The 21115-nt window shown below is 43.5% G+C and overlaps 1 protein-coding gene across 3 annotated transcripts in view; it reads left to right on the top strand.

Moving 5' to 3' along the window:
• SLC11A2 (solute carrier family 11 member 2) overlaps positions 1 to 21115 on the top strand; it is a 319640-nt gene that overhangs the window by 214058 nt on the left and 84467 nt on the right. For all 3 annotated transcript variants that reach the window (XM_030198289.1, XM_030198288.1, XM_030198291.1), the window contains 2 exons: positions 2091 to 2177; positions 3087 to 3206. In XM_030198289.1, coding sequence (XP_030054149.1) covers positions 2091 to 2177; positions 3087 to 3206 — 207 coding nt within the window. The remainder of the gene's footprint in view (positions 1 to 2090; positions 2178 to 3086; positions 3207 to 21115) is intronic.

Here is a 21115-nt window from a genome sequence, read left to right on the forward strand (position 1 = left end):
CTCTCAGTTCCCTCCCTCCCTTCCACACAGTTCTCTCTCAGTTCCCTCCCTCACCCCACCTCCAACCACTGTGCCTGTGGTGTCTCAATTCCCCTCCCCCCTTCTGGTCCAGCATATCTCCCTCCCCACCCACACCCCATACCTGTTGTGCCTTATTAAATGTGTGCTGCTTGCCTTATGCCCCCCTCGGGCCTGCCTATGGCTCTGACTCTCTGCCTCCCCCCACCCCCTGTATGCACCTTTTCTAAACTGAAGTCTTCGGCCCTGCAAGCCAACGGCAGCCGTTCTCAAGGGCTGCCTGCAGCCTGCATGGACCTTTCTCTCTGGCCCAGTTGGCCCCTTCTGAAAACAGGAAGCTGGGTCAGAGGGAGAAGCCCACGCAGGCCGCAGGCAGCCTTTGCGCATGGCTGCAGCTAGCTTGCAGGGCCAAGGACCCTGCAAGAATCAAGTTACATAGATACAAGATCAGATGCCACAAAGAAGACCAAGGTGACACTTCCATGAGAGAGCACTTTTTTGGGACCAGTGCACTGCACGAATGAGCTTATATGATGAGGATACTCAAAGGAACCTTTAAAACAATCCAGAAACATAAGATGTTTGAATTTTTAAAAAAATCAAATTCAATAATATTTCAACGAAACAAGGGAAATTCATATAGTACCAATATAAGAAAGAAAATAGCTGATCTCGGTAATCATTTCACTCTGAGAAGCTCATGGAGAAACACTGTTTAGAGCTGTGTGCCAATGGTTAGCACATGGCTTCCTAGACAAATGCCATTGTTTTGCTTCTTGGTGCAATAATCAAATATGCAAATTGGTCCTGCACAAAAATGCACAGCAGAGCACACAGGTCCTCGCTAGTGGAAGCTATGTCTTGTACACAGATTGACACCCCAAGTTGCACGCGCTCAAATCAATGCAGCTCTATGCATAAATGTTTTGCAGTGTCAGTATTTTATGCTCAGAATAGCATTCCAGCACATGTACAGGTGTATATGCATGCAACTCGACTGCAATACAATTTTTTTTTGTGTGCAGTTCATGTCTCCCCCACAGTCCAGTACTTATGCTTCTTGTACCAGCACATCTCCCACAAGCAGCGGCAGCTAACAGAGAAAGTACCAAAGCATGGCATCAGCAGATGACACAGGAGACAAATATTGCTGACCCAGCAGCTATGACCTGAGATCCTTTTTCTGTACGGAGTTCAGATGTAGCTGTATTAAGGCATAACTGACAAGAACACCTTGCTTCGCCTCCTTTTTACATTTGGGTCCTAGGCATATGCTTAGTTTGCCTACACCTTAATACTGATCTAAACTTGTAGGATCATAAAAAAACATGTCTCACATTTGAAGGGTATCTTAGAAAAAATTGCCCCCACACCAGAATCAAACATTTTCTGATGTATCTGTAAAACCTGTAGTGCTTTGCTTTTAGACAGAAAAATTTGTTTCTGGTTCAATCTCCTTTCTGAGGGAGTCATTTACTAATGTGCCAATGCCATTAATGTGTGTTTACTGCAGGGCCTATTGCATAAAGTGGACCTTGTGGTAAACAGTGGACATTTAAAAGCATTAGTGTATGTTAACTGTTGGTAAATGATTCCTTTTGTCATTACAAGACTTGAAAATGAAGGAAACAAGAGTGTCACGGACAGTAGCTTCCTCCTTTGATCCCTCTAAGAAAGCTTCTGGATAAATTTGCGGCTCCTTCCTTGCTTCACCCCTCAGCTGATAGTGTTGGGCTGGTTTTTGGCACACCATTATTGATGTAGTGATTTGCTATTCATAGATTTTCAGACTTATACATGCACCAGCTGTTACTGCACACACAGGTTCATTTGAATGTCGGCCCGGTTGTTCAGATCTTGTACTTCTTAAGGCACAATATTGTTGAATGTATACTCTTTTGTTGCATAAGAAGACTAGATTCAAATTTAGAAAAGCATTATTGTAAAAACTTGGGGATCATAAATATTCTCAGCACTGTGTATATGAATTCTGTTTGTATATACTGTACTTGCACCTTGTTTTGTCACAAAAAGAAAAATTTTTGTAATCACACGTATCTTTCCTTTTTTAGTACGAGGTTTGCAAGAATAACAGCAGTCCACATTCTAAGCTGTTTCCAAACAATAATGAGACACTGGAAGTAGATATTTATAAAGGAGTGAGTGTTTGTAAAGTACTTGACCTTCTCCTATCTTTACTGTGATTTGTAATGTATTCATTTAGCTATTAATAGATATATTTATAAAGTGGAGAGAAAAGCCTCTGAATCCCATCCCAAATAGAATTTATCTAGCCATTCAAGTCTCTCATCCAGCGCATTGAGCTGACTTGTTAATATTCACCTAATTGGCAAAAAACCTCTACCTTTGCAAACACAATTCTTAATAAACTGCAATAAAAATAAAATACATAACTGTAAGAGAAATTTAGCTTTAAAATGCGTCCTCTGGCAATGAGTTCCAGCGCTTATGGTAACTATCCGCTGAGTGAAAAAAATATTTTTTTCTATTCATTTAGAAATATTGCCATGTAACTTCATGACTGCCCAAGATCACAAGGAGGTGCAGTGGGATTTGAACAGGGTTCCCCTGGATGCCAGCCTGCTGCTCTAACCTTAAGGCTACTCAACCCAATTTTAAAGGTCTTTGAATACTGTTTCAGAACTGAAGTATGTTTCTGTGTTCAGTTTTGGCACATTGGTGTTTGATTCATTGAGTCTTTCCTTCACTTTTTGTTTTTTTCATGGGGAATACCTTAATGAATTATGCCCTTAAAGATCAAAACAAATCATCACTAAGCTCCCCGAACAGAGAAAAACCTTTTATGAGAAGTAGGAAGATGTTCAAACCATTGGAACCACATTCTCCCTGCACATGTGCACTCACCATTAAACAGTATTTTATTTAGGAAAATTATACTAAGAACACGCTCAAGTGTACTGTAGCTTTGAGACATTATCCACAAAATCTCCTTTTGGAAGCTGCTTATTCTAATAACTTCTACACAAGGCAAGTGTTTTTTACTTAAATAATTTCAGTTGTCTTATGTTCTTCCTTTTGTGCTTTAGGGTGTTGTCCTTGGGTGTTACTTTGGTCCTGCTGCTCTCTACATTTGGGCTGTTGGTATTCTTGCAGCTGGCCAGAGTTCAACAATGACTGGAACCTATTCTGGCCAGTTTGTAATGGAGGTATGTTTCTGAGCATTTATCTCACCTGCACTGGCTTAGCAAATGCTAACCTGGCCATCAGGTTAGCAACCTGGAAAAATTTACTGACGCAACAAAAGAAAGCAGCTGTCTACTTATGCCATGGGCAAGTCAGAATATTGTTTTTATTTGTAATTTTTTTTTTTTTTTTTTTATTTATTTATTAGTTTAAATCATTATTTCACAACAAATTATGATCATGTAATAGGCATTAACATCAGGAAAATTTTATTTGTAATTTTTATAGAAATTATTACCATTACAAACCATACCCATATACCCAGCACAGTTTTTTATAACTTAAGCTTTAGAAATACTATAGATCTTAACATAAATTCTATTTCTAGTAGTGGAACATATTGGTTATCATTTTAATTAACCTCAGTTCCTTGCTCCCCATTCCCCTGTTCCTCTGCTCACCTTTCTGGTGCCCCATCTTCTTTCAGTAACCACCTTCTTTGGTGCCTATAAATCATCTTTATTCAATCACTTTCCAGCTGGCAGTTACGATTCTACACATTTGAGGAAATATTTCTCAAAATTGTTTAAGCATAATACTGTCAAACTCAGGTATGTGTGTGATATATACAGGTTGTTTCATTGCAGACGAGGTAGAAGCCTGGGGTTGTCTCACCAGGCTGCTATTACTAGTCTAGTAACTGTGATTCCAAGAATAATCAATCTACCCATCGCTTCTTCAACCCCAAGTATTCTGTTATTTAACAAAGCCACCTCTTCCTTTTGGGAATCCCTGTTTGAGCAAGCTTACTTAAAAAGCGAAAGTCCTTAGCCTAAAATTATGCAACTAGGCAATACCACCAAATATGATCCCTCAGGAACCACACTGTCTCCAACATATACATCACTCACATTCTTAAACATAGCCTTTAATCTGACAGGGGTCTATAGTACAACCTGAACAAAATTTACAACTATATAACTGACTTTCTCCATGGGCAGGATAATGCAGACACACATAGAGGGGCATTTTTGATAGAACGTCTAAATCAGAATTTAGACGTTTTACAAAAACGTCCAAATTCTGAACAGGAAAGAAGGTAATTTTCAAAAAAGATAAGACATCTATCTTTTGTGTTCCAAAATGCTATGGACGTTTTGTGATTTGGATGTCCTTTTTTTTTTTGTCCATTTTAGAACAAAAAAACGTCCAAATGCAAAACATCCAAAACAGAGGAGTGGCTTAATGGTTAGTACATCGGGCTTTGATCCTGGCAACATGGATTTAATTCCCACTGCTGTTGCTTGTGACTTTGGGCAAGTCAAATGCACAAGGGTATTTTTGGATAGAATATCTAAGTCTGAATTTGGACGTTTTTTTGTAAAATGTACAAAATCAGAACAGGAAAGGTCATTTTCTACAAAAAAAAAGTCTCTCTTTTCCTTTTGAAAATGCTGTTTGGAAAAATGTTTTGTGATTTGGATGTTTTATTTTTTGGTCCATTTTCAAACAAATACATCCAAATGCAAAACGTATAAAATACACAAGAAAATCCACAATAAAGTGAAACCATTCACATGTTCTAAGTGTGGTAAAAGCTTTGGTTGTAATGTAAATCTCAAAGTGCATCAGAAAGTCCACATGGGAGAGAAACCATTTGCATGTATAGAGTCTCGTAAAAGCTTTGGTCAGAAGGTAAATCTCACAATGCACCAGAGAATACACACAGGAGTGAAACCATTTACATGTCCTGAGTGTGGCAAAAGCTTTGGTTGGAAAGAAAGCTTCACATAGCATCAGAGACTCCATACAGGGATGAATCCATTTACATGCACTGAGGAGGTACAAGCTTCAGTTGCATTGGGACAGGTAATTAGGGAATGTACACTTGCTATGAAGTATGGAAAAATAGCACTCTGGTATTTAGACATATGTAATGAGGTGACCTCCTTTTCTTGTATTCTTGAATTCAAAGCCCAAATCTAGTGATAAACAATAGACACAAGGCTCAGATGTTATAAAAAAAATAGAAAGCTTTGCATCAGGTAGAATAGTGGAAAAGTGACATCCCAGGAAAGCAATAGGGCATCCTTGGGGGCACTGCAGTGGACTTTATAAAATGCTCCTAGGTAGACATCTCACCATTGCTCCCTTGCCTTGTCTGCTGACCAACCCAAAACCCACTACCCCCAACTGTACACTACTACCATAGCCTTTACAGGTGAAGGGAGCACCAATATGTGGGTACAGTGGGTTTCTGATGGGTTTTGGAGGGCTCACAGTTTCTTCCACAAGTGTAATAAGTAGGGGGAGGTAGAAGCCTGGGTCCACCTGTCTGCAGTGCACTGCACCACTACTAGATTACTCCAGGGACCTGCATGCTATTTTAATGGACCTGAGTATAACATCTGAGGCTGGCAAGTAATATTTTTAGTCAAATGTTTTGGGGTGAGAGGGGGATAGTGACCACTGGGGGAGTAAGGGGATGTGATCACTGATTCCCTCCAGTGGTCATCTGGTTATTTGGGGCACCTCTTGATTGGAGCAGAGGAGTAGCCGTGTGATTAGTGCAGCAGACTTTGATCCAGGGGAAGTGGGTTCAATTCCCACTGCAGCTGTTCATTATAAAAACAGGTCTAGCTCAAAACGTCTAAGTTTTAGTCTTGGACATTTTTGTTTTGTTCCATTATGGCTGAAAGACATTTAAGTCTTAGGAATGCCAAGTCCCGCCTTGAACATGCCCCTGGCACGCCCCCTTGAGATTTAGATGTCCTTCTGACAGATTTCAGCACATATCACAAGAGCCGCATCTACCCTCACCTTCCCAAGAACTCTCTGTTCTACCTTCTTCTGTATCTACTCCTTTACAAGCTACTCAGGTTGTTGGCCTTTTTATTGCTCTAGCTCTTTCAAAAGGTGCTACAGCAACCCTCTGCAGCTCTAGTTTTTATTCTGCCACACTTCTAATCTGCTGCACTTCCAATATCGCATACTCCCTCACCAGCCCCTTCCATAGGGCATGGGAACAATTCACCACCAAATGGCAGCCCTCCAGTCCAGATCCTGTCAGAAGATATCATGTATTATGCTAAATTCATACAAAAAAGTCTGAGGGACTTAGCCTTGGGAGCAGAAATGTTTTCTATGAACAAAAAAGGATTTCCAGAGCATCCTTAAAGCATTGGACTCACCCTATGGTCCTGTTACTTTGCCTATTCACTCCATCTTGCAAGGTCTACAGACAAAAATTTGGCATAATCCCTATACTCAACAACCTATTTCCAAAAGGTTGGATGCAATATATAAAGTCCAGCCTGCTCCTGAAAGTGAGAAAGTACAACTCCCTCATCACTCCATGGATTTTGAGGCAATAATTAATAAATCTAAATCTTTAAAATCACACCCTCTGTTTCCTCTGGGAGAAGAGCCAAAGACTTTAAATACAGTGGGAAGGCAGATGTATTCAGCTGTGATGTTAGCTTTCCAGAATTGTGGCTCACCAACTATAAATGTAGATCTATCCTCCTTTACTTGGGTCACTGCATGTAAGACTAAGCATTCTAAGCTTTATGCTGCATTAGAATCAATCACTATGCCGCTTCCGGAGCCAGTCACCACGTTAACTACTATGGAAGAGATTACCTTTCATCTCATCACAAATACTTATGATCTGTATGACACCACTTAACTTCTAGGAGCCGTATCTATCACAGCTAGGCATATAACTGGCTCCAGGCCTCAGAGATGATAGATTGGCTGATGCTTCCTGTTTAGGTGACAATCTATTTGGTGATAAAGTAAAGGGTGCAGTGACCTAACTAAAGGAGGATAGATCTACATGTAAAGAACTCTCCAACCCTCTGTCAGATACTTCCACTTCTTCCAAAAGGTGGTTTCCTACTTCATATCAGAAAATGTATCAATTCCAACCTTCCTACAGAAAATGTTATCAACCATATTCCTGCCAACTGCAACCTAGACTTCCCCACAGTCATCCTTTCCCAGGTCTACCACGAGACAGGAAGACTCTGTCGTCTTCCACCACCATGACTTCCAAATATACCCCTAGCTTTTGACACTTTACCGCTAGGAGGTCAGATTTGGTTCTTTTTTTTCAAGCCTGGCAACAAGTCACCACAGATGAATGGGTTCTTAACCTAGGCAAATACAGCTACAAGATAACTTTTATACATCTGCTGACTTCATCTCAGCCAAATATCAACCAGATATCATCTCACCACTCACCCATTCTTCATCAAGAGAGCCAATCTCTACTATGTGCCCAGGCAATAGAACTGGTGGATCCAACAACAGTGGCTCCTGGAATTTGCTCACATTATTTTCTAATTCCAAAAAAATCAGAAGGCTTATGACCAATTCTCGATCTAAGCCTCCTCAATGCCTTTGTCAAACAAAAAAAAATTCAGGATGTGTTCTCTTTAGACAATTCTACCTCTGATCCCTCAAAAGTCATGTCCGGCGACTCCTAGATTTAAAGGATGCTTATACTCACTTTCCAATTCCAAAACCATCATTTTCAATAAAAAGTCCTCCCATTTGGACTCTCCTCTGTCCCCATGTGTTCACCAAAACCCTAGGGTAGCAGCTTCTCAGTTTTTCCCTTCTTGGATGATTGACCTTAATAGGCTCTTCAAATCACAATGACAACTTTGTAAGCTCATGGGGTTCATTATCAACATTCAAAAGTCTATCCTGGAGCCTACGCAATCTCTTCAATTCATAGGGACCTTATTGGATGCCATTCAGCACAGGGTATTCCTTCCACAAGAGTGGATTCAAGCCATCTACTACCTTACCAATCAGCATCGTCATGCAGAGGTCTGTACCGCAAGATCCCTCTTACGCTTATTGGGCCACATGTCAGCAACGACAGTGATGATTTCTACAGCAAAACTCGGAATGTGACCTATTCAATGGGGCCTCAAAACTCGATGACTTCCGTGCAAGCAAAGACTAAGTCACAAAATCCCATTGACCTCACAAATGAAATAAGATCTCAGGTGGTGGCTTGACATAACCAACTTGACAAAGGGAGTGCCTTTTACTCCACCTTCTGCAGATCTTTTCCTCACAACGGACGCCTCCTCACACAGCTGTGGAGCCTAATAACCTTCCTATCACATCAATCTTCAAACTTTGAGCAGTCTACTATGCCATAACAGAGGACAAGCGGACCTGTTGCAGACAGACAATCAAGTTACAATGTTTTACCACAACAAGCAAGGAGGCATGGGTTCTCTGCTTCTATGTCAGGAGGCCTACCGAGCGTGGCTAAAACTTACCTAGCTCTGTGCTTACCTCCAGGCTTCTTATATTCCAAGACCCTTTAACCAATTAGCAGACAAGCTGAGCAGCGTTGGTTTTTTTTAAACTCTATACAAGTGGTCCCTTTCCATGCAAGTGACTCAACAGATTTACAGTCCTGAGGCACTCTAATTATCGACCTGTTTTCTATGGACCTCAACACCAAATGCAAGCAGTTTTGTTCCAGAGTCCCCTCAAAACACCAGATGCTTTTTCTCTTACTTGGAACAAGGGCTTCTTCTCTGCCTTTCCTCCAGTTCCCTTAATCTCAAAACTGATTTGGAAAGTTCTTCAAGAGGAAATGGATCTATTCCTCATAGCTCCAAATTGGGCCTGTCAAACATGGTACCCGTGGCTTCTTGACTGTTGATAGACAATCCCATCCACCTGGGATCACATCCACTCCTTTTGACTCGGCAGCAAGGACACCTTCATCCCAACAGCATGGAGAATAAAGGGAGATCTCTCCAGTCAAACCTATTGACCATATACAATGTTCTAAAAGCTGCTCACAAGCAGTCTACTCAAAAATCATATTCCCTAAAATGGAAAAGATTCTCTATTTGGTGCTCTGAACACAACTACGATTTCTTCAATTGTTGAATTCATTCTGTTCTCCAGTACCTCCTCCACCTCTCCAACTCTGGCCTCAAACTATCATCTATCAGAGTTCATCTTGCAGCATTTTCTTACCATCGTACCAATTCATCATTCATTTTTGCTTCTCATCCCTTGGTTCACAGATTCTTCAAAGGTCTGGTGCACTTATACCCACCAGTTCTCACACCACCTCCTTCTTGGGACTTGAATTTCATTGTCTCTTGCAAAGCCAATTTGAACCTTTGGCTTCCACATCTCCAGTACCTCACTTGGAAGACCTTATTTCTCTTAGCAATCATGTCAGCCTGTCGCATTAGCAACATCCAGGCCTCTGTACATTACCCGCCATACACAAAGAATTCCCTACCAAAGTTATTCTGTGACCTCATCCAAAGTTTTTACCAAAGGTTGTATCTTCTTTCAATCAAGACATTGTTCTACCAGTATTTTTTCCCAAGCCTCACTCATCACTTGTGGAAATGACCATCCATACTTTGGAGTGCAGGAGAGCTCTTGTTTTCTACCTTCACAGAACAAGCAAACATAGGAAAAGCTGAAAAGCCTGTCTTTCTTTTCATCAGAAATACCTTAGACTGCGAGTATACAAAACTACTCTTTCTCTGTGGATAGCAGATTGCATCTCTTTTTGTTATCAACAGGTCAGTCTATCCCCACTACTTAAGCTTACATAAATACATAAGTATTTCCACACTGGGATAGACCAAAGGTTCATCAAGCCCAGCAGCCTGTTCCAAGCAGTGGCCAATCCAGGTCACAAATACCTGGCAAGATCCCAAAAAAGTTCAATACATTTTATGCTGCTTATCCCAGAAATAAGCAGGGGATTTTCCCCAAGTCTATTTATTTATTTATTTGCATTTTTGCATTTGCTCACACCTTTTAATTTAATAATGGTCTGTGGACTTTTCCTTTAGGAAGCCGTACAGACCTTTTTTAAACTCTGCTAAGCTAACCGCCTTTATCATATTCTCTGACAAGGAATTCCAGAGTTTAATTACACGTTGAGTGCAGAAACATTTTCTCCGTTTTGTATTAAATTTACTACTTTGTAGCTTCATCACATGCCCCCTAGTCCTAGTATTTTTGGAAAGAGTAAACAAACGACTCACTTTTACCCGTTCCACTCCACTAATTATTTTATAGACCTCTATTATATCTCCCCTGAGCAGTCTTTTCTCCAAGCTGAAGAGCCCTAGCCACTTCAGCCTTTCCTCATAGGGAAGTCATCCCATCCCCTTTATCAGTTTCATCTCCCTTCTCTGTACCTTTTGTAATTCCACTATATCTTTTTGAGATGCGACGACTAGAATTGAACACAATATTCAAGGTGCGGTCACACCATGGACCGATACAAAGGCATTATAACGTCCTCACTTTTGTTTTCCATTCCTTTCCTAATAATACCTAACATTCTATTTGCTTTCTTAGCCGCTGCAGCACACTGAGCAGAGACTTGAAACATATCATCAACAACAACGTCGAGATCTATTTCTTGGTCGGTGACTCCTAATGTGGAACCTTGCATGACGTAGCTATAGTTTGGGTTCCTCTTTCCCACATGCATCACTTTGCACTTGTTCACATTAAACGTCATCTGCCATTTAGACGCCCAGTCTCTCAGTCTCGTAAGGTGCTCTTGTAATTTTTCACAATCCTCTGCAATTTAACAATTTTGAATAACTTTGTGTTGTCAGCAAATTTTATTACTGCACTAGTTACCCTCATCTCTAGTTCATTTATAAATATGTTAAAAAGCAGCGGTCCCAGCACAGACCCCTGGGGAACTCCACTATCTACCCTTGTCCATTGAGAATACTGACCATTTAACCCTTCTTTCTGTTTTCTATCGTTTAACTAGTTTTTAATCCACAATAGGACACTACCTCCTATCCCATGACTTTCCAATTTCCTCTGGAGTCTTTCATGAGGTACTTTGTCAAATGCCTTTTGAAAATCCAGATACACAGTATCAACCGGCTCATTTAGTAAGTACTATGGCTACTTCTGTGGCACACACTTAAGAGGTGTCTCTTTGATAGACATTGCAGAGCAGCTATGTGGTCCACATCACATACTTTCTCTCAGCATTATTGCATTGACACAGCAACCAGGAGGGATTTTACCTTTGGACAAGCTGTTTTGCACAGCTTACTCTCCTAGTGTCAGACTTCCTCCTCCCTCACTGCTTTTAGCACAGGCTGCAATAGCTCTGATTTATACACTTGCAACCTTCAGCTAGGAAGTCACCATGTGTGTCACCATGTGTGTCTACATTATCCTGCCTACGGAGAAAGCATGGTTGCTTACCTATAGCAGTTGTTCTCTGTGGTCCTCAGGATAATGCAGACATATCTTCCTGCCCACCATACCCTCAACCCCCCCCCCCCCACACACACACACACACAAACTGGATAGAAACCAATAATCTTTTCATTTTCACAACTGTATACTTTTGCTTGCTATACATTGAACAGAAGAGACTGGTGACGTGCACTGAGTGGGAAGGAGGGCTCCGTACCCTATTGATTGCTGAATCTGTGCTAATCGAGCTAGGGAGAGTGTGTCTGGGCAGACAGACTACTACTACTACTATTTAGCATTTCTATAGCGCTACAAGGCGTACGCAGCGCTGCACAAACATAGAAGAAAGACAGTCCCTGCTCAAAGAGCTTACAATCTAATAGACAAAAAATAAATAAAGTAAGCAAATCAAATCAATTAATGTGAACGGGAAGGAAGAGAGGAGGGTAGGTGGAGGCGAGTGGTTACGAGTCAAAAGCAATGTTAAAGAGGTGGGCTTTCAGTCTAGATTTAAAGGTGGCCAAGGATGGGGCAAGACGTAGGGGCTCAGGAAGTTTATTCCAGGCGTAGGGTGCAGCGAGACAGAAGGTGCGAAGTCTGGAGTTGGCAGTAGTGGAGAAGGGAACAGATAAGAAGGATTTATCCATGGAGTGGAGTGCACGGGAAGGGGTGTAGGGAAGGACGAGTGTGGAGAGATACTGGGGAGCAGCAGAGTGAGTACATTTATAGGTTAGTAGAAGAAGTTTGAACAGGATGTGAAAACGGATAGGGAGCCAGTGAAGGGTCTTGAGGAGAGGGAGGTAGTATGAGTAAAGCGACCCTGGCGGAAGATGAGACGGGCAGCAGAGTTTTGAACCGACTGGAGAGGGGAGAGGTGACTAAGTGGGAGGCCAGCAAGAAGCAGATTGCAGTAGTCTAAGCGAGAGGTGACAAGAATGTGGATGAGGGTTTTGGTAGAGTGCTCGGAAAGAAAGGGGCGGATTTTACGGATGTTGTAAAGAAAGAAACGACAGGTCTTGGCAATCTGCTGGATATGAGCAGAGAAGGAGAGAGAAGAGTCAAAGATGACCCCAAGGTTTCGAGCTGAGGAGACGGAGAATGAGAGAGCCATCAACAGAAATAGAAAACGGGGGGAGCGGGGAGGTGGGTTTGGGGGGGGAAATGAGAAGCTCGGTTTTGGTCATATTTAATTTCAGGTGGCGTTGAGACATCCAGACAGCAATGTCAGACAAGCACGCTGAAACTTTGGTTTGGATGCAAGGTGAGATATCAGGGGTAGAAAGGTAGATTTGGGAGTCATCAGCATAGAGATGGTAGGAAAAGCCATGGGATGAGATTAATGAACCAAGGGAAGAAGTGTAGATAGAAAAGAGGAGGGGACCAAGAACAGAACCCTGAGGTACGCCGAGAGGCAGAGGGATAGAAGAGGATCCACCAGAGTGAACACTAAAGGTGCGGAGGGAGAGGTAGGAAGAGAACCAGGAAAGGACAGAGCCCTGGAATCCAAGTGAGGACAGGGTATCGAGAAGTATGCTGTGATCGACAGTGTCAAAAGCAGCGGAAAGATCAAGAAGAATGAGGATGGAATATTGACCTCTGGATTTAGCCAGTAATAGGTCATTGGAGACTTTAGTAAGCGCAGTTTCGGTTGAGTGGAGAGGGCGAAAACCAGATTGTAGTGGGTCAAGAATAGCATGTGAGGAGAGAAAATCAAGGCAGCGGCGGTGAACAGCACGCTCAAGTAATTTGGAGAGAAAAGGAAGGAGGGAGATGGGTCGGTAATTAGAGGGACAAGTAGGGTCGAGTGAAGGCTTCTTAAGGAGAGGTGTAACCACAGCATGTTTAAAGGCAGCAGGGACAGTTGCAGTGGAAAGTGAGAGGTTAAGAATAAGATAAAAGGAATAAGAGCAGGAGAGATGGCATTAAGAAGGTGGGTGGGAATGGGATCAGAGGAACAGGTGGTACATTTTGAGGAAGAAAGGAGAAGTGTAGTTTCCTCAATAGTAACTTCAGGAAAGGAGGAAGGGGAAGGAGAGAGAGGGGAACGGACTATTGGAGGGAGAGGTGATGAGGTAGAGAAAGCAAGGTTTATCTTTTGAACCTTGTTGTGAAAGAATTCAGCAAGGGTCTGAGGAGATAATGAAGGGGGAGTTGGGGGAGGGGGCACCTTGAGGAGAGAGTTCAATGTGGTGAAGAGAAGTCGAGGATTTAGAGCCAAGAGAGTTGGTCAGTTGGATATAATAATCCTGTTTGGCACGTAAAAGAGCAGATTGGAAGGAGGTCAGCATGAACTTAAAGTGTAAGAAATCAGCAAGAGCCCGAGATTTCCGCCAGAGGCGTTCGGCGGAGCGGGTACAGGAACGTAGGTAGCGGATATTAGAAGTCAGCCAAGGTTGGGGTTTTGTACGCCTTACAGGGCGGGTCATCAAAGGTGCAAGAGTGTCTAAGGCAGAGGATAGAGTATTGTTGTAAGAAGAAACAGCCTCGTTGACAGACGTGGATGGTGCCACAGTAGAGAGGAGGTTTGAAACATGGGAGGATAGAGATGAAGGGTCAATATCGTGAAGATTCCTAGATAAATTAGATAAGATGGACGGGACTGGGAGGGAGGAGATTTAATTGTGAAAGTTATAAGATGGTGATCAGAGGAGGGAAGATCAGAGGCAAGGAAACTAAAGGGTGAACAGTTGGAGGAGAAGATGAGATCAAGACAGTGACCATTTTTATGAGTGGGGGAGGTGGAGCATAGTTGGAGATTAAAGGAGGACGTTAAAGCGAGTAACTTGGAAATATAAGAGTTGGAAGGATCATTAGCAGGAATATTAAAGTCACCAAGGATGAGAGAGGGGGAGGAAGGATCATGGAAGAAGGCAAGCCAGGCATCAAAGTCACTGAGAAAGGATGAAAGGGACTTATCAGGGGGACGATAAATGACCGCTATTTGAAGAGGCAGAGGAGAGAAAAGGCGGATAGAGTGGACTTCAAAGGAGGAAAAACAGTGAGATTGAGGTGGAAGAAGGGGTTGAAATCTGGAGGAGGGAGAGAGAAGTAGTCCAACACCGCCCCCATGGCCAGCAGGGCGAGGAGTATGTGAAAATAGATAACCGCCATGGCACAGGGCTGCGACTGAAGCAGAGTCATCAGGGCAGAGCCAGGTTTCTGTTATGGCGTGCAGATGGAGGTGACGCGAGATAAAGAGGTCCTGGATATAGGCGAGTTTGTTACAGATAGAGCGGGCATTCCATAGGGCGCAAGAGAAGGGCAGAGAAGTGGAGGGGAGTAGAGAAATAGAGATGAGGTTAGAGAGGTCGTGGTGAGATCTGTAGAGTTGGGATAATAGTTGGTGAGGGGGGCCAGGATTGGGATTGATGTCACCGGCTGAGAGTAAGAGAAGGAGCAAAAGAGAGCGGAGGAGAGTAGGAGAGGTGTGGCCACGAAGGCGTCGAAGGCGAGAGGTATTTAGATGGAATGGGGAAGGCAAAATGGACGGAAGAAAGAGGCGGAGATTAAAAGCCAAGAGGGAGGAAGAGGGTAGGAGAGAAGGTGAGGTGATGAAGTCGATGGATGGGCAGTGAGTTCCTGTAGGGGAGAGAGGTAGGGGGTGAGGGAAAAGATTAGGAAGGGACAGGGCTAGGAAGAGAATGTGAATAGGGGCCATAAACGATTGAGGTACTTTAGCAACTGGGAAGAAGATTAGATATAAAGAGAAAAATGCCCCGGCGCGCGGCACCTAGAGCGGAGGCCCGGAGTGGACCTGGGTGTCACCCCGGAGAAGGCTGTAAGGATATGCAGATGAGCTGCAAGTCCTCCACAGCACCTGAAAGGCAGCCGGTGGTAGAGCTGGGCACCTCTCAGCTGAGGAAAGGCTTACCAGGGGTTAGGCTGAAGCCAGCATTCCTCCCCCTGAGGGTCGCCTGATCCTAGCCAAAAAGCACCTGGAAACTCTGTGCACTTGGAGCGAAGGCCCTGGGAAGATCGGGGTGGAACTGGAGTCACCCCGGATACAGCTGTGAAGAAATGCAGAAGGGCTGCAAGTCCTCCACTGCACCTGGTGGGAGCGCTGGGCACCTAGAGCGGAGGCCCTGAGTGGATCGGAGTGGACCTAAGTGCCACCCCGGAGAAGGTTGTAAGGATATGCAGATGAGCTGCAAGTCCTTCACAGCACCTGAAAGGCAGCCGGTGGTAGAGCTGGGCACCTCTCAGCTGAGGAAAGGCTTACCAGGGATTACGCTGAAGCCAGCATTCCTCCCCCTGAGGGTCGCCTGACCATAGAGAAGGCTACTATGTGTGTCTGCATTATCTTCAGGACCACGGAGAACACCTGTTACAGATAAGCAACCATGCTATTGCTATTTTAGATGGGCTGTCAAATACTTCACCCCAGTCCTCTTCAGCTCAGCCCCAGGTTGGTCCTCCCAAGCTCTAATATGCTTTGATTTCTTCTCCCTAGCAAGAAAAATTTTATTTCCTAATCATTTCTCCAGATATTCACGACAAGTGGATATGTGCTCTCCTATCAGCAGATGGGAGACTGAGAACTATTGAGTGATGTTGTCATAGTATGAACACCTGTGGAGCCCAGAGCCTGCCAGTATTTCTCAGTCTCCTCAGCAGGTCAGGGTGAGTACCTGTGCAGCCCTCGTCAAATCAGATCTGGTTTGGGATGTGCCATTTTGGCCTCATCTAAAAGAAAAAAAAAAAAAAAAGTAGAGAGCGTAATTTGGTGAAACAGCAGGAAAAAAAAGAAAGCACACGAGAGAGGTAATATGGCAAGAGACCTAACCATGCCTGGTTTTCCTTCCCTGGCAATGCACACTGTTGTTTGGGTCCTTCCCCCTGTTCCTCGACCCCCCCCCCCCCCCCCCCTCTTTCCACTACTAGGAGGATTCCCCTCAATGCCTCCCAGGAGCAGAAGGAAACAGTGCCAACAAAAAAAAAAAAGAGGAGAGATATGTACACTGTACTTCTTACTGAAAAGGCGCTCAGGCAGGGCCTTCAGAGTTGGGTTTTATTTATTTATTTATTTATTTGTTACTTATATCCCACATTTTCCCACACATGCAGGCGCAATGTGGCTTACAGAGAATTAAATAAGAGTACAATCTTAACAGCTTAGGCAAGCATAAAGAAATACACAGGAGGGAAGAAACTAACAAAGTGAACTAAGTAGGGAAGGGACAAGGGATGCTTTAATCAACATGGTAAATTGAGGGGTAAGTCTTAGCAAAGAGGAATGTCTTTAATAACTTCTTAAAAAGGGCATGGTCCACTTGGGTTTTAAGGTGACGAGGTAACGTGTTCCAGTATTTGGGACTCCAATAACGGAAAGACGAGGCGAAGATTTTCTTATACTTGACTCCCTTACAATTCGGAAAATGGAGATGGAGATATGACCGAGCAGCAGGGTTGGCATTTCTAGGCGGAAGGTCGATCAAGGGGAGCATATATTCCGGGGCATCCCCATAGATGATTTTATGTGTTAGGGAGCAGATCTTAAAGGCAATGCACTCCTGTACAGGTAGCCAATGAAGTTTAAAGCGCAGGGGGTCGGCGTGTGCGAAACGCCGTTCGTTTAGGATGAGCCTCGCCGCGGTGTTCTGAGCCGTTTGGAAAGTTTTCAATAAGGAGGCCTGGCAACCCACATATATACCACTACAATAATCCAGGTGGGATATGACAAGCCAATGGACAAGGGTACGAAGCAAGTCTCTGGGAAGGAGGTATCTAATGCGTTGAAGCCTCCACATGGCCTGGAACATTTTTTTGGAGACCAGGTGTACATGATCAACCAGCTGGAGATGTGAATCCAGGTGTACTCCTAAAAGTCTCAGGCTTTTGGCAATCGGGAGGGCCGAGCCCAGAGCTGGAAGCATTGTGTCAGTTACATGAGCGTGCGTGGACGAGAGGATGAGACAATGAGTTTTTTCCCTGTTTAGCCTGAAGCGGAACACCCTAGCCCATTGTTCTAAAGTGGAGAAACAGGCATCTATGAGCTTGGCAACTTCTGATACTGTGGATTGAAAAGGGATGTAGACTGTAATGTCATCCGCATAGATGAAAGGGTTGAGGTCCAGATTTGCAAGTGCTGTGGCTAGAGGCATCATCATTATATTGAATAGGGTGGGTGAGAGGGGAGAGCCCTGGGGGACCCCACAGGAAGCATTCCACGGTTCAGAAGTGTTGGAATTCACCATGACCTGATAGGACCTTGAAGTCAAGAAACCCTTGAACCAATGCAAAACTGGTCCTCCTATACCAAAAGAATCCAGTAGATGGAGCAGGAGTTCATGATCCACCATGTCAAACGCACTAGACATATCAAATTGTAGCAGGAGAATCTTCCGTCCAACAGATAGTTCTCGTCGAAAGTTGGATAAGAGAGTAACCAGGACAGTCTCCGTGCTGTAATGAACTCGGAAACCTGATTGCGATTGATGGAGGATATCAAAATTAGTTAAAAATTCGTTGAGCTGAACATTGACCAGGCTTTCCATCAGCTTGATAACTAGAGGTATCGAAGCCACTGGGCGATAGTTAGAGATGACATCTGGCTTGATATTTAAATTTTTTGGGATTGGGGTGAGAAGGATGTTTCCATGACCTGGCGGGAAAAATCCTGCACTTAGCATATTGTTAAGGTAACAAGTCAGATCTTCAATGTAACATTTTGGTGCGACTTTAAGGAGATGAGTCGGACATACATCTAATTTGCAGCTTTTATTTGTGAATTTACGTAGAGCAGCAGTTACTTTGTCAGGTAACAGGCGATTGAATTTGATCCAAAAGCGGTCAGCAGGGCAAGCACCCGAAGGCACGTCCAAGGATGCCAGAAAGTCATCCACATCAGAGAGACAGCTGACGGTTGAAGACCGCAGGGTAAGAATTTTCTCCTTGAAGTAAGATCCAAGTTGTGTAGCTGAGGGAGGATCAACACTGGAGCGTTCTAGCTTGCGAGTATCTAGAAAGGTGTTCAGTAGTTGATATATCTGTCGGATGTCCCGGCCAGCCACCTGCATCTTAGATGAAAAGTAGGTGCGCTTTGCAAGTCGGATGGCGTATTTATACTTGCGGTGACTACTTTTCCAGGCCTCCCGAGCCTGATCAGATTTATCTTTTCGCCAAGTTCTTTCCCTGAGACTTGGTTCTGATTTCAGGGGTGGAAATATCCTTTGTTCAGCAGCAGGAAGATTTTTGCTGGGTACCGCAGGGACCATTTAGACAAGATGATGACTTCTTTGGAGAAACTGTGCTTCTTGCTTAGTGTGCCGCTTGGTGTCTGGATTTAATAGACTTTGATGCATGTGCACTGAGTCAATGCTGCCGACTTCGGGGTTGCAGGGAACTCCTGGCAGTGCCCCAAAGTCGGCTTGGGCGTCTTTGGAAGAGCAGACTAGTCTGGCAGAGCTGCCCTGGCAGGATTCAGAAGGAAACATGCTGGCAGAAAGCACCTCAGTTTTGAGTGCCTTACCTTCTATGCAGCCCCATTCAGATGAACCTCCAGTGCTGCACAGGCAGGATTCTGGTGAAGTTTCTTCTGTTTTCGTAGCGTTTGTATTATTGCCACACCAGGCCTTCTGTATGAAGCAAGGCTTGCCAGTCTGGGGGCCATGAGGCAGCGCTTGTCAGAAAAGCAAGGATCTGCATGATTTTGCTCAGAGGATTCTTTGAAACTCCTGGATGAAGGTTTAGATGAGAGAGCCAATTGTGAGAATGACCAGGTGAAGACCCTACTGTAGTTTGCATTTTCCATAGACTGGAGCTTCTCTCTTTGATTACTGAAGTTCTGTAGGTGCTTTGTTTGTTAGCTGAGGAGCCTCCAGTAAGCCAGAAAAGGAAATCCATTTTTGAAAGGGATCAGGAAGCCTGCAGAAACCTTCCCGTTTAATGAAGATTGCAAAGAGATGGTCTGGGCAGAATAGCATTTCCCCCAAGGCAGCCCTAAGAACTGGCAGAGCCATGACTTGACTTCTTCAGCTTCCTTTGATGGAAATGAAGAGTTTCAAGTTACCAAAAGTAATGCACTGGTCGTAGCTGTCCCCAAGAAGACGGAATTCCCATTGAAGAGGGAGTGGCATTAAAGGATCTTTGGGATCGAAGAAAGGAAGCCCTCATGAAGAGATCTTTTGAGATCTTTGCGCTGGCATTACAAGCAGCGATCTGTGGAGATTGTGGCTCAAGCCTATTTTCACTGGGTGGAAAGACTTCTGGATTTCCTGGGGGAATCCACAGCACACGTTTCTGAGGATGTCATAAGCTTGGAGTTAAGTACAGCCTTTTTTGGTGGACACCATATGCGATTTGGTTAGGGCTTCAGCAAAGAATTTGGCCTTGGCAGTGGTGGAAAGGCATTTTCTCTGGCTAAGGAATTCTCCTTGGATGTGACGTCATTTAAATACCTCTGTGACGTTAATGTACAGGAGGTGAGCTTCAAATGAAAGAAAACTCTGGAATGAGAGGGCATAGGATGAAATTAAAAGGTTATAGGCTTAGGAGTAATCTAAGGAAATACTTTTTCATGGAAAGAGTGGTGGACCTGTGGAATCTCCTCCCGGCGGAGGTGGAGGAGATGAGGACTGTGTCTGAATTTAGGAAAGCATGGGATCTCTTAGGGAAAGGAGGGAGGTAGTGGTTGCTGTGGATAGGTAGATCGGATGGGCCATTTGATTCTTACCTGTTTTCATGTTTCTGTGTTTCTAAGAATTCTGCCAACAGTCAATATGATGCCACCACCATGCAGTATAGAAGAATGCTGCCACAATGCAGCCCCTAAAGATTCTGCCACCTTGAAACATGCTAGTATGCAGCCCTTATGCAGCATATAAGTCAAGTTTATTTAAGAACTTTCTACCCCTCTCATCAAACAGATGTCTGAGCGGCTTACGTTCTAAAACTAGAGAAGCAAGAGTGTACAAAAATAGTGGTGATAGGGAAACGGGGTGGAACTACAATATATGATAGGAAAGCATGGAGGGGAAAACACAGTAGGAATGTGCAATGCTTTAGGTATTTATACCCAAATGTAGGATAGCATACTTCTAGACATCTGCAAATAGGAATCTATTTAAATCAGTCTTGAATTGTTGGAGGGATGTTTGTAGTCTGAGATGCACTGGAAGCATGTTTTCTAGTTCGGGTCCCTGTACAGAAAATAATTGAACTGCGGGTAGTGTCTGATACTATCTGTCTCAGCGAGGGAGTAACTAATCTGTTCTGAATCATAGATCTGAGTGTTCTGGTAGGGCAATATGGGGTCAGAAATCTAGAGAGAGAGGGTAGTTCTCCAGAGTGTAAGTAATGCGGTGAGAGGTAGCCAGTATTCTGATTTAAGTAATGGTGTGATGTGATCATATTTTTTTTGGCCAGTAATTAGTTTAATGGTAGTATTTTGAATAATTTGTAGCCATTTGTGATCCTTTATATTACATTAAATTAGAGTATTACAATAATCAAATTGACTGATTATTAGAGAGTGAATGAGAATGTTTAAAGCCAAGGGGGTTAGTAACATACGAATGGAACAAATCATGTGGAGTTTAAAAAAGGAGCATTTAACAACTGTTGAGATTTGGGAAGCAAATATGAAGGGAGGAGTTGAGGATGATCCCTAAGATGCGAGTAGTAGTAACTAAAGGAACTGGAATAGCACAAAGTACTATAAAGATGCTGGTACCACACAGCACATAAG

This window comes from Microcaecilia unicolor, chromosome 3 (assembly GCF_901765095.1).
Source record: "Microcaecilia unicolor chromosome 3, aMicUni1.1, whole genome shotgun sequence".
Lineage (NCBI taxonomy): Eukaryota > Metazoa > Chordata > Amphibia > Gymnophiona > Siphonopidae > Microcaecilia > Microcaecilia unicolor.